The following is a 26,810-nucleotide window of genomic DNA, read 5'->3' as shown; positions in this document are numbered from 1 at the left end:
GCGGCGGCCGCGGCGGGGACAGCAGGGGGGCGGCGCGGCACCGGCGGCAGCGAGGTGGAAAAGGCCGCTCGCACTACTTTTCTTGGCGGAAGCACCCGCAATTCCGGGTTTGCAAAAGCAGCACGTATGCTCCGTGGCAGTCACTGATGACGTCAGGCGCGGGGCGGTCCCCCGCGGCGAGCGCTGTCCCGTGGTGAGGCCGGGTGGGTCGCGCCGCCCGCAACCAGGGTTCCGCGGTGCGGGGCGGCCGGCGCCGGGGACCGCTCCGCGGGGCCGCACGGAGCCCGCTGCCCGCCCCGCCCGAGGGGAAGGTCCAGCTGCTGGGCGGAGGCCAGGGGCGTTCGGCGCGGGGGGTGCGCTCTCGACCCGCCGGCTTCTTGTGCTCCTTCTTTGAAGCGTTCACGGGCAGCTCTGGGGACAGCGTCATGCTTTCCTGACATCAGAGGCTCAACTCTGTGCCGTCAAGGTGGCAGCAATCACCTGGCACAAAGCAGAGTATCTGACGTAGGAAACGTGCGGGGAGATTATTGTGAGACCAGACCTGTGATGGGCAAGGCCGTGCGCTAACGGCAGCACCCACGGAACGACTCGGGCTTGTTTTCCTATCAGGTTGGGGAACCCACACCAACCTCCAGGGGCACGTGGAGCGGGCGCTGCTTGGGCCTACAATGCTGCTGCACGGTCCCAGGCTCTGGACTTTGGACGGGGAGAGGCTTAGCATGTGACAATGAAAGAGGGATCTTGAGATGGGGATCCAGAGCCGGCCCCCGCTCCAGGCAGCTTTTCTCTCTGCGCCTCCCAGGATCGTTTGTCACCTTTAGAAATCAACAAATGCCAAGAAACTGCACACTTGTAGGGACTCGCTGGCAGCACCGAGGCAAGCGAGAGACTGCCTGGAGCATAGGTGCGAGACAGGACGAGGGCTACGTTCAAACAAAAGCAAAAAGGCTGTGTGGAGGAGGCATCCTGCCAGGAGCGACACTGCTGGCTCCCCGCAGCCCAAGCCAGGCAGGCCGCCGTGACTCCTGCGCTCCGGGCTGGCCGCCTGGGAAAGCCCACCCAAGGCGCTCAAGAAGACAAACGCTTCCCGCCGCAGACGGTGCTGCCTTCAGCTGACTCGCTCCTTGCGACTGGGGACTGGGCACGTCCCTCATCTGCAGCACGTCGCTCCTCCTGCGCCGTGACCCCTGCAGCCGATCCGCCCGGCCGGCCCACGGTCCCGGCGCCGCGCCCCCCGGGGAGCACGGCCCGCCGCTCTGCACCGCAGCCTCCCCGGCCGGCTCTCCACCAGCGGGGCCCCTGCGCCCGGCGCAACCCCGGCCCCGCAGGCTGCCCGGCGGCGGCACTGACGACAGCGTGGACCGGGCTCGGCGCCGCCCGCTCCCCCTCGGCTCGCCCGGCCTCGCCCCGGTCCCGCTCGGAGTCACTCGGCTGCGCCCGGCGCCACTCGGCCACGCTCGGTTCCGCCCGTCACCGCTCGGCCCGGCCCGACCCCGTTCGGCCACGCTCGGTCCCGCTCGGCTCCCCCCGATCCCGCTCGGCTCCGCCCGGCTCCCCCCGATCCCGCTCGGCTCCGCCCGGCGCCGCTCGGTCCCACTCGGCTCCGCCCGTCCACGCTCGGCGCTGCCCGGCACCGCTCGGCAACGCCCGTCCACGCTCGGCGCTGCCCGGCACCGCTCGGCAACGCCCGGCCACATTCGCTCCCCCTCGGCTCCGCCCGGACACTCTCGGCTCCCCCCGATCCCGCTCGGCTCCGCCCGGTACCGCTCGGTCCCACTCGGGTCCACTCGGTTCCGCCCGGCCACGCTCGGTACCGCTCGGCTCCGCCCGGCCCCACTCTACCCCGCCCGACTCCGCTCGGCTCCGCCCGGCCACGCTCGGCTCCGCCCGGGACCGCTCGGTCCCATCGGCCCCGCCGGGTCCCACTCGGCTCCGTCCGGTCCCACTCGGATCCACTCGGCTCCGCCCGGTTCCGCTCGGCCACGCCCGGTCACACTCGGATCCACCCGGATTCGCCCGACAGCGCTCGACTCCCCCCGATCCCGCTCGGCTCCGCCCGGCTCCGCCCGGCCACCCCCAGTCCCGCTCAGCTCCGTCCGGTCCCGATCGGTCCCACTCGGCTCCGCCCGGCCACGCCCGAATTCGCTCGGCCCCGCCCGGCTCCGCCCGGCCACGCCCGAATTCGCTCGGCCCCGCCCGGCCACGCCCGGTCCTGCCCGGCTCCGCCCGGTCCCGCTCGGTCCCACCCGGCACCACTCGGCCACGCCCGACTCCGCCCGGCCACGCTCGGCTCCGCCCGGTCCCGCTCGACCCCGCCCGGCTCCGCCCGGTCCCACTCGGATCCACTCGGCTCCGCCTGGTCCCGCTCAGCTCCTCCCGGACACGCTCGGCCCCCCTCGGCTCCGCCCGGGCACCGCTCCGCTCCGCCCGATCTCACTCGGCTCCGTCCGGCACTGCTCGGCTCCACCCGGCCACGCCCGGTCCCGCTCGGCTCCGCCCGGCCACGCTCGGCTCCGCCCAGTCCCGCTCGGCTCCTCCGGCACCGCTCGGCCACGCTCGGTCCCTCTCGGCGCCGCCCGACTCCGCCCGGCCACGCTCGGCTCCGCCCGGTCGCACTCGGCCACGCTCGGTCCCGCCCGGCCAAGCCCGGCTCCACCCGGCACCGCCCGGTCCCGCTCGGCCCAGCCCAACCCCGCTCGGCCCCGCCCGGTCCCTCTCGGCCCCGCCCGACACCGCTCGGCCCCGCCCGGTCCCTCTCGGCCCCGCCCGGTCCCTCTCGGCCCCGCCCGGCTCCGCTCGGCCCCGCCCAACCCCGCTCGGCCCCGCCCGGCTCCGCTCGGCCCCGCCCAACCCCGCTCGGCCCCGCCCGGCTCCGCTCGGCCCCGCCCAACCCCGCTCGGCCCCGCCCAACCCCGCTCGGCCCCGCCCGGCGCCCTGGGGGCGGCCCCGCGGGGCGGGCGGTAGGCGCGGCGCCGTGGAGCCCGGGCGGGCGTGGCTGGTTGCCACGACAACGGGCGCTGCCGGCGCCGCGTGACGTCAGCCCGGGCGCCGCGGGCGCGTCGTCGTCACACCCCCTGCCGACCGCTGAAGCACTTCCGCTGCGCGGCGCGTCATTGCTGTGCGCCGCGGCGCGGGGAGGGGTCGGGCCGGAGGCGGCCGCGGGCGGCGCCGGGGCCGATGGGGGTCGCGGAGGAGGAGCCGGGCGATGGCGGGTGAGCCGCGGGCTGCGGTGGGCGCCGGGTGGGCCCGTGGAGGTGGGGCGCGTCGCGTCTGCGTCTCCTCGGGGTCGGCGGGGCGCGGCTCTGGGGCCGGGGGTGGGGCCGGCGACCGGGCTCGGGCGCCCTCGGTCCCCGGGGCCGGAGCCCCGGGGTGGGGGTCGGGGTCGTCGCCTTGCTTGTTCTCAGGGCCGGGGCTCCGGGGCTCAGGGCTCCTTCTGTCCCTGCGGCTCGGGGGCTGCATGCGCTCCCGGGGCCCTTAGTGGCTGGGTGGCCGGGCCGGGACTCACGGCTCCCTCTGTTCCTGGCGCAGGTGAGGCGGCGGCCGGCAGCGGGGATCTGGGAGCCAGCGTGTGGCAGCCCCTGCGGGTGCCCCCATGAACGAGCATCGTGGCCGGGGCTGCCGGGACACCACGGGGCACCATGAGAGCGGGCCACGAGCGGAGCCAGGAGTGCCTTCCGCCAAAGAAGCGGGAACTTCCCGCCGCCAGCACCGGCACCGAGGCGGGACGGGCGGGGGGTGCCCAGGCCTCGGGCGAGGGCCCCGAGTGGGCCCGGACAGCTGGGCCAGGCCCTGCGGCCCTGCGCTATGGCCCTGGCGAGGCCACAGAAGCAGTGGCGGGGCTGACAGTGGACCAATATGGGATGCTCTACAAAGTGGCAGTGCCACCTGCCACCTTCTCCCCCACGGGTCTGCACCCCGTGGTGAACGTGAGCCCCCTGCCCCCTGGCTTTAATGTGACCTCGCCAATAATCCAGCACCCAGGGGTGCCGTACCCTCCCATCCACTATGCGCAGATCCCTCCAGCATCCCTACAGTTCATCGGCTCTCATTACACAGTGCCCTATGCTGTCCCTCCTGGTTTCCTGCCTAGTCCTCTCCTGTCTCCTTCCACCAGCCTCACCGCCTCCCATGTCCCCCACTTTGTGCCATATGCCTCTTTCTTCACGGAAGAAGCCGCTCCTTCCCCCCAGACTACCTCTCCTACCCACACCTTCAACAAATCTGCTTCTGCAATCTCTCCTTCTGGCCAGATGCAGCACCATGCTGGGACCCAGCCGTTAGATATTGCACCAGGTAGAATTCCTGTTTATTGTCAGATGTCCCGCCTCCCACCAGGGTATTCAGCATATGAGACACCTACGGCAGGTGGAAGCCCAGAGTCTCCTCAGCAAGACAGTCAGCTGAGTTCAGAAGTAGCTGCTGCCAATGGTGGACAGAGACATCTGGAGCATAATGTGGTGAGGAGGACCAGCGAGGCTGTGGACTCTGCCAGCAGTAAAGCTGAAGACTGTCTGCCAGGGGCTGCAGCAGGATGCGTGGTCGATGGACAGTTCCTTTCAGGTTACCAGACGTTGGGAACAGAGGTCTCTGTGCCAGCTCACAGAAGCACCCCAGACACTGATCTGGAGGTTCAGAGGGTGGTGGGGGTGTTGGCATCTCAGGATTATCATATTCTGGCAGCCCAGAGGAAAGATGACCCGAGCCCTTTAAACCTTTGCCATAATATCCCTGATCAGCAGGGGGAGTCAAAGGACGTGCTGAGGAACACAGTGGAAAGGGCTGCTGCCGAGAAAAGCCAGTCCAGGAGTCCATATGTAATGTCCCCTGAAGAGCCGGTTAGACAAAGACAATTAACCAAAGGAATGGTGATAGCCAACGGCAAGCCAGTCCTGGTTCCCGTTGGATCTGAGCCCATCAGGTCTTCCACTTCAGAAACCCTGGTGAGGCAGAGCCCAGATGCACAGGCTCGAGGAAGCATGCTTGAAAAGGACCTGGCCCAGCTGCAGCCACCCAGCTCCTCACACTTGCCCTCTCACTTCATGAAAGGAGCCATCATCCAGCTGGCTACAGGAGAGCTGAAGCGGGTAGAGGACCTGCAGACTCAAGACTTTGTTCGCAGTGCAGAGGTGAGCGGGGGCCTGAAGATCGACTCCAGCACCGTGGTGGATATTCAGGAAAGCCAGTGGCCTGGGCTTGTCACACTGCATTTTGTGGTTGGGGAGCAACAAAGTAAAGTGAGCATTGATGTGCCCCCCGAGCATCCCTTCTTTGTGTATGGCCAGGGTTGGTCCTCCTGTAGCCCAGGGCGGACTGCTCAGCTCTTTGCTTTGCCCTGTCACAGGCTGCAAGTGGGCGATGTCTGCATATCAATCAGTTTACAGAGCATGAATGGCAACTCCGCTTCTCAGGCTAACTACCCTCTCACAGATCAGTTGACATCTACTAGGGAGAGATCTGAAAGAACAGCTCAGGGGTCCAGAGAACCATCTGACAGAGCTGCTGAAAGGAAGAGCCACACAGATAGGGACAGCGCAGCCCAGAGCTCTCATGCAGAACCTTCTCAGCCTGAGGCTGGCAGTCAGCACAGCTGGACAGCCCCAGGCTTCCAAAGATACAGCATGCAGGCAGAGGAGCCTCGGCCCTCTCTGCTCCGTCCCTCTTTCATTCCCCAGGAGGTCAAGCTGTCTATCGAAGGGCGTTCTAATGCAGGGAAATGATCCCTTTGAGGCTGTGAGCTATGGCATCCCCTGTAGGTGAGCCTCACCATCAGGTGGAGAAATTGCACAGACTTTGTGACAGGTTCACCAGCAAGGCTGCTTTCTGCCCTGCAGGACTGGATTTATTCCAGTTCGGTGGCTGACCGGTTCCTCTTGGGGAATCAAGAGGGCTCCAGTGCCTCAGGGAGCAGCAACAGGTTAGCTGAGGTAGAGAACAGGGATGTGCTCATGAGCTTGAGAGCATTCCAGAGGTTGGAGGCTGGGGCTTTCTCACACCTCCCTGAATAACTGATTCCCTGCAGGGCAGGGTCTAAGCATTCAGGATAGGTGGGGAGATGAGGAGGGCAGACACGGCTTAAGGTAGCAGATAAAATTACTGAAGATTTTATTCCTCCTTTCTCATGATGGGGAGAGATGGGTCCCCACTGGAGTTTAGGGGGCTGTACTCCCAGTATCCCCTTTTCTTCACACATGCACTTTAAAAGGACCGTTCACCGATGGAGCTCTTGAGGGCAGGATGGAGATGCTTCTCTGGTGGTTCTGTTTAATTGTCTCTTCCACTGAATCCAACTGCTCTTTCTTCTTGCAAAGAATGTACAGATTTGAATGAATCACAGAAATTCAAGAGGAAGGACCAAAAGGATGGGTTTGGGTGTAGGTGAATAGGGAACTTGAGCACTTGGGATGGGACACGAGCTGGGATGGGAGACACCAGTTTCCTGCTATAAAAGACGTTTAATTATTTGCCACCAAATCAAATCTTTCTTCCCATGTTAATAACTTTAAAAAAAAAAAATCTCTTGGGCTTATAGTTTTTGCAGAGGCTTAGCCTATGGATGAATGGGGTTGAGGTTTTTTGTTTGGTTGGATTTTGGGTTTTGGTGGCTTTTTTTAAAGCTGGAGTAAAATATATTCAGCATTCTCTAGGGAAGGATGAAAACACATCCTTTTTCTGTGAGAAGACTGAGACTATTTGGTAATTAAATCAGAAGAAAACTTTCCAGATGGCTAATTCTTCCCTGCAGGCAGTTTCCTGAATAAGCTCTAGACAAGAGACAAGTGTTTGTGCATGTGCAGGCAAGGTACAAAGTTTCTGCTAAGTACAATTCTATGATTAATGTAGGGACTCTAAAAATATCACAGCATCATAGGGCATTTTGGGGTGTTTTTGTGTTAGTTTTTTTGATGCTTCACTTTGGAGTTCCTCTGTAGAACAACATGGTAAAATCAGGAGTAGCCTTTTTCACGGTGACATTTAATACAAATGCATATTAATACCTCGTTATGGTAATAACACTCCATTCAAGTGAAGGCTCCTGTAGTTACACTAATTTGCCCTCTCTGATGGTGTGTCATGACACCAGCTCTAACTGCTTAGCTAGAATAAAAAATAGTCACTATTATGTTGAGGATAAGAGTCTTCACTGACTTAACCTGGGTTAAATATTCTTTGTATTAAGGTGCCCACCTCTGTGCTAGGACCAGGCTTTTGAGAGGGTTTCTTTTCAGTGTGCAGGTCTCCACTAGAGCCCTGATGCTGCTCCTGATGTTCAGCATACTCTTTTCCATCTCCGTTCTCTCATCTTCTTGAAGTTTTCTGTCAGGCTTGCCTGACTACTAGGGCACGGCCTCTCTTTCCCTGAACGGCTTGTGTGTCAGCACCTCTCCTCGGTGTAGCCATCCTTCAGTCAGCTTGCAGTGGTGGTGTCTCAGGGCTGTTCTGCACACTCTCCAGGATTGTGTCCTGTAATTGGTTGGCTTCAGTTGACTGTGATGGAGGGGTGCTCTGCCTGGGTATTAGGCAAATTAGAGAGTCTCCAGAATGTCCCTTCCATCCAGGCTGTCAGTCCTGTTTTCCTGGCACATTGCTAGCCATTTCTGTTGCCTTTGAAATGCCTGCACCAGGAGGATGGTTTCTTTTCAGGCCTTAGGTGAGATATGCGCTACTCATGCCTTCAGTGTTTGTGCCTCCCGGGGGTTTCTCCAGAATGAGGATGCTGCCTGTATCACATGTAGCTTCCCCCATATGACACACTGCTTCCGATCTCATCAGCTGCATTTGAAATGTATGAAGTCATGGTGATGCTGTCGTGTGAAGATTCTGCCTCCTTGGATGCAGCAGCTGTGGGAACAGATGCTGTTTTCATGGCACCATTTGTCAGTAAAACGTACTGTCTGGGCCCAGGTGCCTGGCCTCATCACCTTGTGTGTTTCACAGTTGCTATTCATTGGACTCTCCTACGCAAAGACCTCGATTAATGTTGGTTAGTACTTAATGCTCAGGATATCCAGGGTGTCTGTGGCCAAAGGCAGAGGCAAAGGAGCCCAGGTTCTCTTGCCTGTTCTTTGCATGGTGCATGCAGAGGAATTCAGAGCTGTGGCAGGCAGCTAAGAAAGGGATCTTGCATACGTATGGCGTGTGAATGTAGATAGGCCGGTTGCATGCATAGAGGGAATGTCTGAGCAGCTGAAGGGTGCAGAGCCCCTCGTGCATCTTTGAACACAGAAGTCTCTGTCTTTTAGAGAGAGGGTTTGGAGAGCCTGCCTTATCTCGTGTGCATTACTGTAACTACTACTCCTAGATCTCAGCCGCACTGAACAGTGGTCTGAAAGGGCAGACACTGATGTATGAGGCAAGATGCTGTGTGGCTAAAATAGCTTTGTACTGTAGGCAGCTGAAGGGCTGTGAAGGTGCTCACCCTGGTGTTTACCTGGCCACTGGCCCGGACTTTGGCTAGCTGCGCATCTGTTGAGTGCAGTTCTGAGCTCTGTGGAACAGGCCAGGGTGAATTTGACCTCGGTGCTTCTATCCAGACTCCCTGTCAGTCCCACTGTTGTGCATGTTTCAGCTGCCAGCTCTTCTATGGAAGCAACGGTTTGGGGCACATCTCACGGTGGGCTGTTGAGATAAAGAATCTGGGCATCTGGCTGCTTACCCCAAAGGTGGTGGGCAGGAGGGGGCCATTGACAGCCCTGTAGCCCAGCTTAGCAGTACTCGTAATCACTGGAATCTGTCCTTACTGGGTTGGGCTGTGTTACTCAGCACCTGCGGTGGTGGTTGTGTTGAGCATCGAGGCTCTCCTGAAATAGGGAGTGTGTGAGACAGGCTCTGCTGTAGGCAGAAAGGCTATGAATGAGCCCACGGAGGAGGCTTTTATTTCTTAGGTTTACAGGGAGAGGAGGAGATAAAGCTGGGAAGACATTGTGGAATGAGATGGTTATCCGGGCTTTTCTGCTGGCAGAGATGTGACAGGCTTCTCAGAGAAATATACTGTTTTCCTGCTGCTATTGTGAAGGGGAGGAGAGCTGTGGTCTGTCCTTCCCAGAGGAGTAGGCCTCCTGGCCTTGGTCTTATCCAGCTCACACTCTCTGGCAAGAGTCTGTCTGTAGGATGCAATAATGGGTGTCTGTAGCCCCCTGTCCCATCTCATGAAACATTCCTTGGGTCAGCTGCCCAGCAGAGGCCAGGTCTGTTTCTAGGCTATGCGTACACTGTTGCTCCAGGAACATGAGACTTGCTCCAAGTGACGAGTGCTCATCACTACCAGACTATGCAGAGGAAGCTCTGTCTGGAAAGCAGGAAAGCTGCAGAGGCCCCTCTGCCTCCCCTTTCCAGCAGGTGCGCAAGTATAATGCACTTTTCACATTAAGTGTCCCCGCCCCTCCCCATCCCCACCCCACACTTGAAGTCACTTTCGCCCGTAGAGAACTAACAATCCTTGTTACTCAGAAAATATTGTAAAAGAAACTACAGCAGCTTGAGTAGCCCAAATGCTAGTTCCTGCCCACAGCAGTACATGTGCCTTTCCCGAGCGTCACTCACAACTGCTCTTTGTCTTTCAGGCTGTCCTAGGGCCTGAAACTTTGCAGAAGCTGCTAAGATGGCTACGAATGCACATTCTGTACAGAGTTTGGCCCAGGGTGTGTTCCATGTATGGCTTAAAATGCTGATGGTCAAGGCCCTTCCACGGTCTTCACATCTGTCCATGGAGGACAGGACTTGCCCCTAACATCCTTCTAGGCTGCTGCCACCCCACCCTGCAAACGCACCCGGTCACATTCTAGTTGTTTTCCGCTTTCATGGCACCTTAGCGCCAGGGGAGGGTCTGCCCATGCAAAGCAGAGAAACAGACGTGTCGCACTGGGGGAACCGGCTGGGCTGCCCTGAGGCAAGGAGGTCTTTGTAGATAAGTGCTGATCCCTCAACTATAATCCCAGTTATGTAATGGCTGTATTAACATGTAACCGACCGCATTGTATCTAAAGCCTTAGAACTAGTCAGGTGCTCCCCTCCGACCTTGTTCCTGCCCCTTTCCTCCTACCTGATCTTTAACAAAGCATTAATAATTCTAAGGATAATCTCTATTTTGTTGTGCTTTTTTTGTAACTGTTTTAAATAAATCAATTTGTACTGTATATTTGTACTTTTGGTGAGATCCTTTTTCCTGTTTTACCATTTTAAGTCTGTACTTGGCTACACACAGATTGTATTTTTATTGTTAATGCTCTTATGAATATTGCATTTAACTTGTTGACTCTGTAAACACAGTATATATCTATATATATATATCTATATATAAACCAATAGCTTTTCCTTTGGTGTTTGAGACTTTTTGCTTGTCTGTAGCATCAGTGATCATTAGGATGTGGCTTCTCTGGTCTTACACAGAGTGATCTGGAGACTTGCGACAAGGGCAAGGTAAAGGCTGACAGATGGAGCATAAGCCATGATTCTGTGTTCAGATACTTTTGCTTTTATGTGGTCTCTTTCTTGAATCCCTTGGAATAATGATCAGGGGCCAGTGATGCTGCAGGGAAAGTTTCAACTACAGTTTGCAGAACGAAGCTACATCTTTGCTGGCCAAGCAAAAGACACAAGATAGAGCAATAGCAAATATTGCGAGAAGCAGACTGTCAGTTTGAGTATGAAAATGGACAGAGGTAAGAATAAAAGTGAGAGATCAGTTCAGAGAACAAAGGAGGATACGAACAAGGTAACATGGAACTGAACAGACCCTTTCCAGATTTGGTGCCTTTTCCCAAAGTGAGAGAGGCAAGGATGGCTCCTGGATGTCAGTTCTATGCGATGAATGATATGTTAAAACAGCTTCTGTAAGGTGAGGAAACAAGATGTTACAGTGGCATGTGGAGGAAATTGTTTGAAAAGATTAAATGCTTTTTGTAGCAAGCGTCTACAAGACTGTAAGGTTAGTTCATTATCATGAAAAAAATGCAACACTGTGCACTTTGAAGGCAACTATTGTTAAGCATTAACTAGGGCTTTAAGGGACTTCAATCAAAAGTTTTTCAAACTGAAAGAATAGGGGAAAATCAGGTTTCTAAGTAGTCTGGCCAAAAGGTTTTGCTTCTTGTTTTAACTTTTCTAATCTCAAGTAGGGGTGTTGTGGTCACCATTTCTGACTTAATGCAGAGAAACAGCAATCGGAGAGAAGACAGTAGCTCCCACTGTATTTAGACCACCATGTAACTGTAACGCAGACCTGAACTGGAAATGCTATGAAAGCAGTAAGGGTCTTCAGGCTACAAAACATAGCTGTGTGGCACACCAGTGTCTGGTTGGCTGACGTGTGGAAACCACAAAGCTACAGCATGCATTTTTAGATGCTTGTTCTTAAAGAAACCAAATAATGCAGAGTGTATCACCCCTTTGCCCCCCCATGAGTCCTTCTGTGCTAATGTTTTGCCTTTTCCAGTTTAAAGATGCCTAGATTTCATTTCCATAGTTGCAGAGTTTCATAATGATTCCTATTAGCAATGGGAACCTTTTCATATAGGTACAGACTATGATCACATATTGCCTTGGCTACCTCTTGAATAAACTAAAGAAGGCTTAAATTCCCTACCCTCTAGCAGGTTTTTCCAGACTCAGTTATTGTAGCTGTCCGTGGCTCCTCCCCAGCTCACCCCTTTTCCACATTCTTATTGGTTTTGCTGCTGAGTGTGAAAGCAAAAGCAACTTTTCTACCTGTGTGGTTCTGTTTACAAATGTCCCCACCTTGCCCCACAGTGTTACCTGCAGCGACCACTGAAAGTCACTGTTGGTCACAGAGGAATTTACTATTCGAATGAATAACCTGAGTGTGATCTGTGGTCCTAGAAGAGCAGTGTTGCATTTGGCTGTATTAAAATGGTTGAATGAGCTCAGCTTACTATGAAGTCACAGAGTCACAGGATGGTTGAGGTGGGAAGGGACCTGCAGAGGTCAACTGGTCCAACCCCCCCTGCTCAAGCAGGGCCACCCACAGCCAGCTGCCCAGGACTGTGTCTTTTGAAAATCTCCAAGGTGGGAGACTCCACAACTTCCCTGGGTAACCTGTGCCAGTGCTCCATCACCCTCACAGTGAAAAAGTGTTTCCTGATGTTCAGAGGGAACCCCCTGTGTTTCCATTTGTGCCCAGTGCCTCTTGTCCTGTCACTGGGCACCACTGAAAACAGCCTAGCTCCATTTTCTTTACCCTCTCCCTTCAGGTATTTATAAACATCATTGATAAGATCCCCTTCTCCCTGCTCAAGCCTTCTCTTCTCCAGGCTGGACAGTCCCAGCTCTCCCAGCCTTTCCTCACAGGAGAGATACTCCAGTCCCTTCCCTATCTTAGTTGCCCTTTGCTAGATGCTCTCCAGTATGTCTGCGCCTCCGTTGCAGTGGTGAGCCCAGAATGGGACACAGTACTCCAGATGTGGCCTCACCAGTGCTGAATAAAGGGGAAAGCAAATCCATAGGGTACTGGAGAGCTGACCTACCCTTATTGTTTACCATTCGATCGACTCTTTCACTTGCAAACCTGAAGTGCTGTTTAAGTGAAAACTAACTTGCGAGTAAACCAGCAAACTTCTTTGCCGTTTGCTTACCTCAGTCAGCCTGTCTGTTAGTATTTATATGGGGCATCTTAGAACAGGAACTCAGTTTCCTTTTAGTTTTTCCACGGATGCTACTGCAAATAAGCACATAATGATAGCGTTAAGAGAAAGGGTGTGCATAGCCATTTCCAGGGAGACAACATCCTCCTTTGCTTCCTTTCTATGGACACAAACTGCGAGGGATTTACTCCTGGAGGAGTTGTGGACTATCGAAGTCCTCAGCTCCATAATTCATGCTGCAGTAAACAAGATCCCTTTTTAGTGAGGTAGGCTTTCACCTACAGCAGAACTGCAGCAGCCCAAACCCATCTATGGGGCAAGGGTCTAAGAACAGGATGAAGCACAAAAGGTAAAGAAGGGGACTAAATAAATGTGAACATTAATTTATTTTCCCTCTGTTCACAGGCTGAGACTTGGCCCCCAGAGCAGACTATATCCTCCGAATCTGCTCCCACCAGGGCTACTTTGGCAGGCATCTCAGCTCTGTTCTCCTCCTATGTTCAGGAGAAAACCAGAACCACCTGTTAGGGAGAGTCAGCCAGGGACCCACAGCAGCCTCTTGAGTGTCGAAGCCTGCTAGTGCACCTGTGGCAGGTGCAGCAGAGGTGGCACAGTCCTTGGCTGTAGCTTAATGCAGCGTGCTGTTGCTCTGCTCCTCAAAGGTCATTTTGCCCAGCAGCTGGCTCTCCAGCTCCACATTGCTCACTGGCAGCTGGAAAAAGTTCATTTCAGCTGCCAAAGCGGCCATGGCAGAGGGGTCCTGGCCAAACTGTGCCCGGAGCATCATGTCCATTTTCTCCAAGCGCCGCTTGAGCCTCTTGGCCTCGCGCTCCCGGATGAGCCGGGCCTGTCGTTTCTCTGGGGTCTCGTTTGCACGTTTCAGTCGCATGGCTTCCCGGTCTCTCTGCAGCCGCCGTGCCCGCTGTTCATCTGTCTCTTGCATGCGCTGCAGGCGCTTAGCTTCTCTATCCCGCATACGCCTCACTTCCCGTTCTTCGGGTGTCTCATTGTCCCGCCGGCTCTTCTTGGCCGTGCGCTCCCGCTCCAGACGCTGCAGCCGCACTTCCAAGGGCTCGTTCTGCCGACGAAGTGCCCATTTTCGCATGCCAGGTGTCTGCGCCTCCAGCAGCTTACGGTAAGCTGCACAGTTGTTGCACACTAGGAGGATGCCTGCAGGATACACAGGGGTGTGAAAGGCAATGTCTCTGCCCTCAACACTGGAGGGGCCCTCGCTCTGCGGTGCCGGCAGGCGATCTGCACTGAGCACGTCTGGCAGCTTCTCACTGGAAAGCAGAAAGAGCAGTGAGTCAGAGACTTGGTGCTGATGGAAGAGTCCCCATCTCAGGCTGCCCAGGGGGCTGCAGTGAACAGTGCCCTTACTACAGCCCATGACAGAGGCCTCTGCTAAACCGTTCCTGCCCACAGACCTGTCTGAATACCTAAATTGAAGCAACATCATATCCGGGGGTAGGAAGTGGGTTAGCCCAGAGCAGTATCTGGGTTGGAAGAGCGCAAGAGCAGGAATTAGCCAGCAAACAGCTCCTCCCCATCATCTCTGGATTTCTCCTTTCAGCCCTATTCCACTAGTCAGTGGGCAGTCTTCCACTAGGCAGGACACAAACAAGGAACATTTTGGTTTCTGCCTGTAGTCCTGCTCTGGAAATGATGAACCCATCTGGGCAGTACAGACCTACTCTGATGGATTGCTGGGCAAGGGAGGCAGCTGATTGTTCTCCAGTGACTGGAGACCCCAGTGCTTTCTGCACAGTTCTAGTTCTTCACAGAGCTAAGGAACACCCTTTTAGCAGCACAGCCCATGGAGGTGATGCAGAGCTGAAGGCAGGAAGGGATTGAGGGAATCTCGCTCACTGGGGGTGTCCACAGCTCTCCTGCAGGCTTTAGTGGGTCCAGAGCCATGGTTTCTGTGTCATTTAAGGCAACCCACCTAATCTTTAATGTGGGTACCCTAGCCCACTCACCAGCCAGGGCGACCCTGACCTGTTGAATGTGGCATGGCTGGTGAAGCGTGCTCCACACACTGCACAGTTTGACAGCTGGTCCTCTGAGTGGATCAGGAGATGTCGCCCAAGGGATCCTGGTGAGCTGAGGGCTCTGCCACATACAGGACACATGTAGCTCTTGGCGCTCACCACAGCTGCAGTGTGCTGCAAAACAACCACTAGGTTGTTAGTTACAAATTGCTCAGCTCCCTGCCCAGTCTGAGGCATGCTCAACAGATACGGCAAACAATTCAGTTCAGCCTCTTGGAATGGGAACACTTTACTACTAAACCTCCGTCTGACAGCTCCTAGAGCAAGCTCAAGACATCTGGGTGTCACAGGTAAAACAGCAAGGAGGAAACCCTTCTACAGCTCCACTCCAGTGCAAGAGAAACAATTAAGGCCAAAACACCGGGACTGTAAGACCTGACCCTTGTTTTCAGAAATGCACCTCAGGAGCTGCTGCTGCTGGACACAGCATGACTGGACTAATAGTAAGCAGGATGCTGGTGAGGAAGCGCTTAGATGGAGACAGTCAGCTGGTGCAGGTAAGTGGCCAGTTCAGTTCTGCTTCATTCCTTCTTTTACAGACTTTGATGTGCTATGAAGAGAATACTGACAGCAAAACCTGTAAGATTCCAGCACAGATTTCCTGCAATACTGGAATCATTTCAGAGGAAGAACAGATGTTTTCATGGATAGGAACTGTGATGAAGGTACAAAATAAAGAACTGAGTGGTTAGGAGGAGGGTTTCTTATCTCACTGAATGACGTAAAAATTGCTTCCATGTTCACTCTGAAGGAACTGCCTGGTCTTAGCCTACAACTGCTTGCAGAGACTGCCTTGGGATAGAGTTGTGTTTTCCAGATCTGCAGACCAGTGCCTTGCTGATTCTTCCCCCGGGACACCCTCTGGACACAGTTTACTGCTGTAAACTTCAATCACATCCTAGCTAGAAGCTCAGTTCTGTGACTGCAAAGACCAGAACAAAGCCACCCTGTGCTTTGGGTTGTTTCTGGATTTGGGACTTAAGGAGGCTTGAGGGGCTTAAGACCAGAGGTATCCCACAGTTTGGAACCATCCCCTACCTGGTATACGTGAGCAATGAGCTGCTCTCTGCTTCCACACTCCAGCTGGCAGAGTGGGCACTGTGACAATCCCAGCACAGGGTCAGCATTCAAATTCTCAGGCACCTACAGGGAGGAAAAGCCACATTGTGTAAGGCACACAGATCCCCTGCCCCCAGCCACCCCGCCCTCCCTTAGTATCAGTCAACACTGCACATAGGCCTTGACTAGATCAAGTACTGCATGCCCAGTCCCTCTGGGGCTGGTTTGTGTTCTTGCAGTCCAAAACTTCCTTTATGTATCCTCTGAGCAAAACTCCTGCTGCCTTGGGGAGAACAGGCAGAGGCCTCAGGGCCTCCACTCACACCCGGGTTCTTGCCAGCGCAGTGGCTCTGGTAGGCAAGGCCCGCTCTGTAGCAGAAGGGAAGGGGAAGTCAGTCAGAGAAAGGCACCAGAACTGAATGAAGGGGGCACACTCTGCACAATCACTTTGGCCAGCCATGAGAATGGCAGTTTGTGCCTGCTATCTCCTGTTCCTGGCAGCCCAAGAGCTCTTCATACCTTTTCTTCCTGCCAGGAGATGATGTTTGGAGAAGGTAGGAGGGAGAAAAAGATAAGAAACCACAGCAGGGAGAGGAGGTGTTTAGACAGTACCCTTCTCTCTCCCTGGGAAGTTAAGGGGAGTGCAGAGCTAGTACACACTTGCCTGATTTTCTCTCATCAGTGGGGTTCCAGCCACAGGTTGTTCTGCATTCCCTAATTCCTTCTTCACTTTCACCATTGAGCCATCCTCCTCAGATGTATGGGATGAAACTTCATCCTGGGTGGTTTCCTCATCATCACTGCCACCTGGAACACAAAGAGCAGTTATTCCAAGTGTCAGGACCCTGAGGGCATGCATAGGCCTTAATTGTCCTGACCAGCATCACCTGGAGCCTCCACCCACACCCTCCAACCAGGGGCTCCATTTAAATTCAGGCTGGGTCACCTCAGTCCCTGAAGTGTTCTGTAGAGTCCCTGGGTCTGGACTGTTACTCTACCTTGTTTGACAATCACTGGACCATCAGCTGGACCTGCTGCTGCTGTTACCACCCTGCTCTGGTAAGTTGGGACTGCATTGGACCCCACTCACTTGGGTGGTGAGGTCATTGCCCAATCTGTGTTGTGGTGGCCCTTAGCTCTGGGCTTGTTTTCCCTTAGGGAGCAGCCCTGCTCTTGCTGTTTGCTGACACTAAGTCCTGCACAGGAGCCAAGGGCTAACCCAGAGGAGGAGATGTGTAAGATGGTCCTGAGAGGATCCCCACAAGCTGTGCAGAACCTCTTGTCTGTCACCCCTTGTCAGAGTCTCCCTAGCCCACTACCTTGCCATTATTGGAAGGGGCAGAACTCACTGCTGCTGGAGTCGGGGTCTTGCAGTGGATGAATGGCTGGCCTTTGGTCCCCAAGAGCTCCAGGAAAGTTGTTTTTCATCATGGCTTGGCGGGCTTGCTCCTCCAGCCCTGCAAAGACTTGCTCCCCTGGCAGCCACAAGGACAAAGAGTCAGACTGGTGCTGTTCCATTGCTTTCATAGAATCATAGAATCACAGAATGGTTTGGGTTGGAAGGGACCTTAAAGATCATCCAGTCCAACCCCCCTGCCTTGGGCAGGGATGCCTTCCACTAGACCAGGTTGCTCAAAGCCCCATCCAACCTGGCCTTGAATGCTTCCAGGGATGGGGTATCCACAACTTCTCTGCGCAACCTGTTCCAGTGCCTCACCACCCTCATAGTGAAGAATTTCTTCCTTATACCTAATCTAAATCTACCTTCTTTCAGTTTAAAGCCATTACCCCTTGTCCTGTTGCTACGTGCCATTGTAAAAAGTCCCTCTCCAGCTTTCTTGTGGGCCCCCTTCAGGTACTGGAAGGTTGCTGTAAGGTCTCCCCAGAGCCTTCTCTTCTCCAGCCTGAACAACCCCAACTCCCTCAGCCTGTCCTCATAGGAGAGGTGCTTGCTCCAGCCCTCTGATCTTTGTGGCCTCCTCTGGACTCACTCCAACAGGTTCATGTCCTTCTTATGTTGGGGGCCCCAGAGCTGAATGCAGTAGTCCAGGTGGGGCCTCATGGGAGCGGGATAGAGGGTGAGAATCACCTCCCTTGACCTGCTGGTCCTGCTTCTTTCACCACCAAGGCTTGCCAAAAACAAAGAGGTGTGGGGCTGCTCACCTGCACTGTGCAGAACCTCTGAAGTCACCTCTCAGAAAGCATTTAAGTAACCTCTCTGCTTGCCTACCCTGCAACACCAGCCTCTTGTACCTGCTGATGTGAGTCCAGTCCCTGTGTCTAGAACAGTCTCACTAGTGGAAATATCCAGCATCAGGCTGCTCTCTGCATACTCTTTATATGCCACTCCAGCCACAAAAAAAAAAAAAAAGTGAGATGCCATATATCTGTCAACAGAGCTATAGCATAGCTCTAGGCAGAGGGGAAGCCGCTTGGGGACTATGATGGTATCCCAAATCAGGTGTAGTGCTATGTGGTTCTTCTAAATCGTTAAGTCCTATTCCCTGCTGTAACAGGCAACTTGCACAAAAATAGTATCTCCCTGAGTGCCTGGCACCTCATCTGCTCTCCACAATGATACTAAAATCAGGGTTTGTCCTTGGCATGCTCTGTCACCACCTTCCGTCCTGGGAAGACTGAGGACAAGCTGCCTATCAAGAAGGTGTTTGTGCTCAGAGCTGGTGTTCTCCTGCTTACATGATGGAAAACTCGCTTCACTACCTTGCCTTGCCCCAGAGTGGCTCTGGCTAAAATAAATCTCAGTGACACTTCATATGCTCAAACCAGAAAACTAAGGGAATGAACCCAGAAAGCTGAGGTGCTCGTTTAGGATAGCTTACAGTCTGTTTTGTTGGAAGACACCAATCACTAGTACCTTGACTCAATAGGAGATGGCAAACACATTGAAAGAGGGCAATTATTTGTGCTTCTCTTAAAGAAAACTTCTTACAACAATCCCTGCTAAAGAGAACTTTTGGTTTCAAAGAGTAACAAGAAAAGGCAACCATTAGTTTTCACATTAAATCAAACAAATGGCTTTGTTCCAGGTGTAGTTGTGATTTGCCTCTCAGTGGATGAGCTGGGAGCACCTGGGTCAAGGTGCTGAAGTTTCCAGCAGGCTAGCTTTTGGGTTAAATTTATTAACTGATTTGTAAGTTCTCAAGAACCATGCAAAGCATAAATGCAAAAATGCTATGGAAGACAGAGTGCATTTTTCACATGAAAGCTTTTGGAACAAAATTGTACCTTTTAGTATAGGGCCACAACTGGCATCAGTATAACCAGGGAATTAAATTCTTGACCCATTGAGAGAGCACCAGTCCCGTTAGAAGGACAGGTACATTCCCACATGCTGAACTGTTTCAGCCAGCTTTGCCCCATATTCATACTCACACTGCCTTTCTGGTGCTTACCTCTCAATTTGTGGCAGTGCTTTAAAAAGCAGTAATTTATGGAAGATTTCAAAGACCTTCAGAAGTTTCATGGAGAGTGTGGGAGAAGAGTTTTAGTTCCCAACATCCCCATGGAGGTTTCCAAAAACATTTGAAGGTATTTATCATTCTGTTTCAGAAATGTGAGAAAGGTTTCTGTAGAAAAGACTTGAGAACACAACCCATGTAAGCTGAAGAGAGGTGCTGAGGAGCACTCTAAATCTATTTGTCACTGAAAGCAGCAGGTACCATCATGATAGCTGTGACATATGTACCCCCATCAGAAGCCATTCCAGCACTGGATGATTTTCATAACCTGGAGTGCTGCTTTTATGTCTGGACTACAACCTCACATTGATGGGACCGAGATACAGACTGTATGAACAGCAGACACTACAGATTTACAGTGCCTCTCCAAGAAGCAGATATCCACAAACCACCAGGATAAAAGACCAGAGACCAAAAAAGCATTGCAAGACAAAGAGAAAGTATGGTGAAATGAGGAAACCTGCAGAACACAGGACAGATGTAAAACTATGGTGGGAGATGTGCTACCTGTGACAGTTACAGGATTCCCACACACCACTGCAACTGCTAGTGGAAGCAGTTATGTGCTTGTTTTCTTTCCCCTTCCAGATGGCTTATGTTTCCACTGAGCAGCAGCTCGGAGTCTAATGGCAGGTAGGTTCCTGCTCAGATATACAGACAATCTGCAGGATTTTAAAAGCCGTTATCTTTACATAAGGTGACTGAGGAGGAAACTCCTCCTATCACTAACACTAGCATCAATCACAACAACTAAGAGAGCGATCGTGTCTGCCAGTGGCCTTTCTGTACAACGTACCCAGAACCAAGTTAGCGTTGATTCAGCGCAGTGCAGAGAACTATCAGCTTACAGCCAGAAATGCAAACTGTTAACCAAACCAGTGCTGTTAGCAGACAACATCTTGTGCATTCTCCACTAGCCTCTATTTAAAAGGCATCACAGAATTGGGAAAAACAAACTTTTAAAAATGCTATCTTTAGCTTGTGCAGAACTTCTTATGTATTAAACTAATATTGTCTCCAAAAGAACTTAGGGAAGAGTGTCCTGTTCATCTGCTGATGGCCTAAGTCCTACTTTGATGAAGCTTTAGGGCTTTAATGTTTGATAGGTACAGGGTTATACTTTTATTGTTTCTGCACACACATACTCACATACAGACACTTACACCCCCACCTCCACCCCACCACGAATGCAGTTACATTCATTTGGAAAGGAAGACAGGCAACAGCTTTAGAATCGCTGCTGTCAGTAAAGGAAGTTATGCTCAATATTGAACTCACAGACTCTTCTCCAGAAGTTTCTTTATTAAATACAAAAAGGGCTGCAGGCTGACCACAACACCAAAACAAGTCACTGTGTTTACAAACAGCTAGAGACGTAGGACAGTGAAAGATCATACAGATGCCTCTGCTTTGCATTCCAGTTCTCCTCTCCATAATCCTGTAAATGAGTGGGATGCCAGGTGAGCAGCTGTGGAGGTAGGGGGCAGCCCTGTGGTACTGTGCAACAGGGGCAGTTATGACTGCTAGGATCTGGTGGTGTATCAACTTGGTAGCCAGAAAGGATTTTTTTTTTTCCTGAGCCCTTCCCTCCTTGAACTGTATGAATGCAGGATAACTCTCAGGTGTTCTGGAAAACAAACACACAAACAAACAACCCCCACCCCAAAATCCACAAAACAAAATCAAAAGAAACTGCATCATTCCCCTGTCTTCCTTCCTAAACAGAAAGGTCTCTCAGAGATGAGCCACTTTATTCCCTCCTTGTACATCAATTTAAAGTCCCTGTTCATGTAGGTCTTCTCTGTGTTCCTTTCCTGGACCTGAAATTTGCAAGTCTTTCCACCACTGTGGATCTAGTCCACCTGCCCCATCGCTATTCTGGGTTGTCCACACTGCTGTAGTGGTTACTGAAATGAAAAACAACACAATTGAAAGAGTTAACAATGGCAGCCCACAGAGCCCTTTAAGAACCAAGGATTTTGATGCAAGTAACATTTCTGCTCGGTTTTGAATGCTGGGTGCTATTTCTTGCAAGATACTTTCTCTTCAAACTGGGAATATTATAGAGAGCAGAATTCAAAGAACGCTGAGAGCACAGACTGTGCATTTGTCAGATGGAGAGGGAAGGAAATAGAGGATTAATGGGATATTGGGACCATGATAAATAGAGCTAGGAAGTAGGAATTAATTTGACTAACAAAAGCTGTTCTCAAGAGTTCTAAAATAAGCATCACTTGCAAAGGGTACAAGCAATAGAAAGAAAAGCAGTTCATGGGACAGCAGGGAGAGAAAATAAAAGTGCATGCTAACACCTGCAGGAATTTTTTGGCAAGCACAAGAACAGCGAGTAGTCCATAACTGCTGGAGTGACAGTGCAGCAATGGATGGGTTTGAATGCAAGATCAGATGAATTGCTTAGAGAGATTTTATACTTTTACACTTTAGAGTCTGGGAGAAAATAAAGACCAAATTGAACCAATTAAGATACCTCCACAGGAACAATGTAACTGCATTGTATTTTTCAATCCAGTGTGGAATGGGCAATGCAATAGGTATCTTCCAGTATTACAGTTTCATTTGTTACCACTTTGTCAGGTGTGTTTTTCATGTGCCATGTGGCAAAACAAATTATTAAGAGCCAATTATGTGCTGCAGCCCTGCCAAAGGGAAAATGACTACAATTAGAACTGTAGAAGGACTGGCCATCATGTACAATGAGACTTTTGTGGTAACAGTAATTTTTATAATTGTTTCTGTATTATTTTGAATTTCCTTACACATCAACTTCCATTTAAAACTGTTCTGACTTGTAACCATACAACTTCCCAGCCGGTCACTCTGCATGCCAAACAAAGTGATTATGTGCTAAGTGAGGACAGCAAACCATACTGTTGCGAGAGCAAGGTTAAATGAGGGCCATGCCAAGCCTGGAAAATAACCCTGGAAAGAGGTGGCACCAAGCAAGCCAGGGAGAGGAGATCTGCAGCTGTTGCTTGCCCTAGTGAATCCAAGAAGGAAGATAACATGGAGTGGCCATGCAAGGAAGAAGTAGGCACTGTCCTCCCACAAATCTGTCCAGTTAGATATTCACAGTGGTATTTATGCAAATCCAAAAAGCACTTCCCCAGCCCCGCAGCCTGCCAAATCAGACCCCAGCTGCAGACAACTGCGTAAAAAGCTGCATACCTGCTGTCCCTTTTATTCCTCTCCTCCCAACCACTTCAGTCCCTGTGAAGAAGTCTCAGTAACGTGTCTGCTATGTCTCAGCCTGACTCCTCATTCTGCTGGCTCACCCAGTTCTTGGAGCTGATGCTCTCTCCGATTATCCTCGTCAGTGCACTGCATGGCATTTCTGGGCCCTCCAGATACACAGCAGGCTAGGTAGACAGAGAAGTCCCAACGATTTGGTGGTGTTCATCATAAGAGAGACAAGATTTTCCATCCCAAGGAGGAGACATCACCATTGACATGTTTCTTGTATCTTTCAGTCCCTTTATTTTCTTGTGGTCCTACTTGCTGCTCCTGATGGCTCCTGTTGAATAGTTGCTCTGTAGCAATGTACCGCATGTAAAGGAAGTGAACAGGTCCCAGAATTCCTCTCTGTGGCATACCAGATGCCATAACCTCAACCTCATGCCCTGCTGGTAGCATGTTTGTCAGATAGCTTCCCCTGAGACCAAAACTGGACATACAATCACTTGTATTGCAGATAAAAAAAGCAATGTTCACTGTGAAAATAGTGCACAACTGAACTCCATAATATGTATAGTTTTGTATGTAATAGTACAAGCTTCTGAAGAACATAACCCTTACGTAGTAAAGTGCAGAAAAGAGCCCACCTAAACACCATGGAAACTCTACCTGCACCATTAGAGCTGTTGTACCCCTTGGTTTCCATACATGAGAGACCATGACTCTACACCAGGGGAGATAGTGTAAGTGCATGCCTTATATAAGTCTGATCTAAACGGCAGCAGTAATATCTGGGCACTCTCAGAAGCAAAAGTGTGTGGACACAGGATGTGTTACTGGCATCATAGGACAAAACACAGGACATACCAAATTTCTCTAAGGCAGACAATTCTGAAGTCATTAATGTACTATCAGGCAAATCAAAGCTATACTCTGCCCACTGTTGAACCCAGCGCCCAGAAGCAGGAATTGGAGAGCACAGGTCAGTGCAGATGCCAAAAGCCACAACTCATGATTCTTATGCTGGCCACCAAGGAAAGCTTTGTCAGCTCTCCCATGCCTAGCTCTAGCAGCCAATGGGGTTTTCAAGTCCCAGACACAGGAAATTCTCCCTGGTACACTCACTGAGCATGCAAAGTGTTAGGCTATATCACAATGTATTTTTCCCTAGTACAGAGAACAGCATGCATAGATTCCTGTTGCCATACCTGTACAAAAAGGCAGCACAGAGAAACACAGAGACATGCAAGCCAGCAGCATCAGCAAAGTGAGGCAGTGTTAGGGCTGCAGCATTCAGCTCTGTGTCCCATACTCCTGACAGCTACTACAGCTTAGCAATACCTAGGGCCCTCTCATCAACCTTGCTTTCACATATCTACAGAAGTGGAAATTTGTTTTCCTCGTTCTAGCCCAAGTTCCAAACGTATCTCCAGCCACAAAGCTGGGTATGTACAAGGGCATAGCTTCAGTCCCCCCACCTTCCCTCTGCTGCAACCAAACAAAAGCCACAGATGTGCAGTTTCCCCTTTGCAGCCAAACATCCATACGTGTCTTCCAGCTCCGCTAACATCTTGCTATAGGCTGCCCACAAGAAGTGCTGATGTACAGCATCTTCAGCTCTTTCATTATCAAACAAATGCCAGGGTCTTGACAATGCTGGAGAAACAGAGATGTGTCCTGTCAGCTCAGCTCAAAAACGATCTGACAGATAGCATTTATCTGTCCAGTAAATTACTTAGCCACTGCCCATTCCCTGCAAGGAAAGAGCAAATGGCTTTACTTACATTATCTGGTAGGAAACTGAGGTACAGTGAGCTTAAGTAACATGTCCAAGGCCAGCCAGTTGAGTCTGTGGTAGGGCAAATATCAGAACTCAGGACTTCCTGCCTTTCAACCACACACTCAAACTACCTTGCCTAGAACTTCCTTTGCTACCCAAGACAGGCCACAGCCCCTAAGTCACATTTCGTAGTATACTAACTTGCACTTGTGACAGTGTGAATGCAAAGCATAGCTACAGGCTCTGCACATACACACCTACCTTTACAGCATTAGTTGTTTGTTCAAGCCTATCCCTGTCCTGCCATGCCAGGACACAGCCAGCTCCCCTGATGCACAGAGCTCAGTTTCTCTTCTTACAGTCCCTAAGATGAAATGTGAGTAACCACCATTCCCCCACAAACTGTACCTTTTCATCATTCCCCTCCTCCTCCTCCCCGTCTCACTCCACAACAATCCAGCTAGGGCAAGGATCCCACAATGCTGTGTAGCATGATACTCACAGTGAACTTTGTTAGGAGTGGTCTGTTTCCGACGGGACATGTTTCCCTGACCTGGGAGCACAGAGCGTTCGTTCCCTCAGCAGAGGGCTCACCTGAGAAGAGAAGAGCCTGTCACACGCACCACTGGAACCTCCTGAGCCTCTGGCCAAACACAGCTGACTGTCTCAGGGTCATTCCCCACCCTTCTGCCTGCAGGGCTCACTCTGCATCCCCACAGCCATTTTCAGTGCCAGCATCCAACATGATCCACAGGCATTTCACAAACCACTGTGTATGGGCAGTCCCACCCAGTTCTCAAGCAAAGTTATAAACAATCCTGTCCCCATCATACAAAAAGCTAGGAGTGCCCCACTTCAAGAGTGACTGCAATCTCAGTCCAAGCACCCTTCTCCCTCCTGTCCATTCCCATGGCCGAGAGGGCAAGAGCCTGATCAAACCTGCAGACCCTGCCCTACCTATGGCCTCCTACCCAGAGAGAGACCAAGGGGACACAAGGCTGCACGACGCCCAGACGGCTGGCATCGGGCACCGGATAACCCAGCCCAGGCAGACAAGGGAACCAGCTGCCCTACGGTCACAGCTCCAGACATGGCAGCAGCAGCTGACGGGACAGTGTGGCCAGCCTGGGGACAGGTCTCGGCCCGGACAGACACCCCTCAAAGGGACTGACCTCACCGCTCTCGCAGACAGGCACAGGGAGAGGGAAACAGCGGGGCTGCTGTGCCCTCCCTGCTGCCAGGACCTCCCTGGGCAGGCAGGGACAGGGACAGGCGGGTGGGGACACACCGCGTGCCCTCACATGGTGGGGACCACCCATGCCCCACCGCACATGGGGAGCGACGCACCGCCCTTGTCCCTCACAGGTGGGGACACACCGACCCCCGCAAACTTTACAGGGGTGGAAACATCGACTCCTCTTCCTCAGACTGACAGAGGAAGGAATCGATCCCAACAGCCCCCTCAGACAGACAGACAAAAGGAGGAGCTGAACCCATTTACCGCCAGACAGATGGACGCGGGGATCCCGCCAGCCTGCTCAGAGGGATCCAGCCGGCAGTCCCAGCACACGGGAGGCGGCAGGAGGGATCCAGCCCGCAAGCGGACAGACACACAGACAAACGGACCCCGTTCCCCTGGCAGAGGGACGGACGGAGGAACCCAGTCCGGGCCCCCGAGGGCGCCGACGGACGACCGAGGAACCCAACCCGACAGCCCGGACAGACAGACAGACCGGCCCGGCCCCTCGCAGCAAGGGACCGACGCTGCCGCCCCCGCAGGCGGCCGGCGGGATCCGGCCCGCCCCTCGCAGGCGGCCGGCCCCGGCCCGCGGCCCGGCCCGCCTTACCCGGTCCCGCTGCAGGCGCCGGGGAGCCGCAGACAGACAAAGGGCCGCCGGACAGACAGACGGGCAAGATGGCGGCGCCGCCAGAGCGCGCGGCGCGGGCACGGGCACGGGCGCGGGCACGGGCGCGGGCACAGGCACGGCCCCGGGAAGCCCCCGGCCCCGCCACGGGAAGCCCCCGGCCCGGCAGCGGCAGCGCCCGGCTGGCTGTCACAGACCTCGCCCGCAGGCCGCAGCTGCCAGTTTTTCATTATCTGAAGCATCTCACCTGTTTTTCATGGATCCGTCCCAGCCAGCAGCTGCTGGCCGCCCGAAGGAGTTCATCCGTGCCGGCTGCGGGTCTCGCGTACCCGGCGGGCGGCCCGGGGAAGCGGCGCCGAGCCCCGGGCCCCTCCGCGGGCAGCTGCCTCTCCCCACGCCCGGGTCGGGAAGCGGCTGCCCCCGTCCTACCCGAGCTCACCAGAATGTCGCTTACCCTGCAAGGTCAAAAATCACGATTTTACTATTAATTTAAGAGCCGCCACGTGCATGGTGAACTCCGTGCATCCGTTTAGAAATGAACTGCTCCGCACCGCGGAGCGGGGGCCTCCGCGCCGCTTCGCCCCGCGGGCCGCCGTCAGCCCCAGAGCAGCCGGCTCCGCGGGCACCGCCGGGCACTCGCGCCGGGCCAGCTTACCCTCGGGGCTGCGCCACCCCGGAGAACCGCAGCGGCGGGACTGCAGGCCCCGGCACCGGGCTCAGCCTCGGCCCGACCCTCCCTCACGGAGGCGCCACCGCCGCCTGGCCCTCAGAGAAGCGGAGAGCCCTCC

At 53.5% G+C, this 26,810-nt stretch overlaps 2 protein-coding genes across 4 annotated transcripts; one reads left to right on the top strand and one right to left on the bottom strand.

Moving 5' to 3' along the window:
* Window positions 1-3,638: 3,638 nt before the first annotated feature.
* On the top strand, window positions 3,639-10,245 carry ATXN1L (ataxin 1 like). 2 transcript variants are annotated; one of them, XM_075715511.1, is made up of 2 exons: window positions 3,639-5,126; window positions 9,561-10,245. In XM_075715511.1, exons 1-2 carry the CDS (start codon window positions 3,639-3,641, stop codon window positions 9,666-9,668), a joined length of 1,596 nt encoding a protein of 531 aa, XP_075571626.1. In that variant the 3' UTR covers window positions 9,669-10,245. The 2 variants fall into 2 exon arrangements, with proteins under 2 accessions (XP_075571626.1, XP_009484181.2); XM_009485906.2 differs by having other exon boundaries at window positions 3,639-9,603.
* A 2,951-nt stretch (window positions 10,246-13,196) lies between these two features.
* Window positions 13,197-26,314, bottom strand: ZNF821 (zinc finger protein 821). Of its 2 annotated transcripts, XM_075715459.1 has the most exons (7): window positions 26,270-26,314; window positions 24,660-24,751; window positions 17,056-17,181; window positions 16,371-16,513; window positions 15,686-15,790; window positions 14,595-14,761; window positions 13,197-13,879 (listed from the first exon to the last, which is right to left on the bottom strand). In XM_075715459.1, exons 2-7 carry the CDS (start codon window positions 24,697-24,699, stop codon window positions 13,225-13,227), a joined length of 1,236 nt encoding a protein of 411 aa, XP_075571574.1. In that variant the 5' UTR covers window positions 24,700-24,751; window positions 26,270-26,314; the 3' UTR covers window positions 13,197-13,224. The 2 variants fall into 2 exon arrangements, with proteins under 2 accessions (XP_075571574.1, XP_075571573.1); XM_075715458.1 differs by lacking the exons at window positions 24,660-24,751; window positions 26,270-26,314 and having other exon boundaries at window positions 17,056-17,274.
* Window positions 26,315-26,810: the final 496 nt, after the last annotated feature.

This window comes from Pelecanus crispus, chromosome 8 (assembly GCF_030463565.1).
Source record: "Pelecanus crispus isolate bPelCri1 chromosome 8, bPelCri1.pri, whole genome shotgun sequence".
Classification (NCBI taxonomy): domain Eukaryota; kingdom Metazoa; phylum Chordata; class Aves; order Pelecaniformes; family Pelecanidae; genus Pelecanus; species Pelecanus crispus.
Note: the sequence above shows the minus strand (reverse complement) of the source record. Positions and strands in the feature narration are given on the sequence as shown.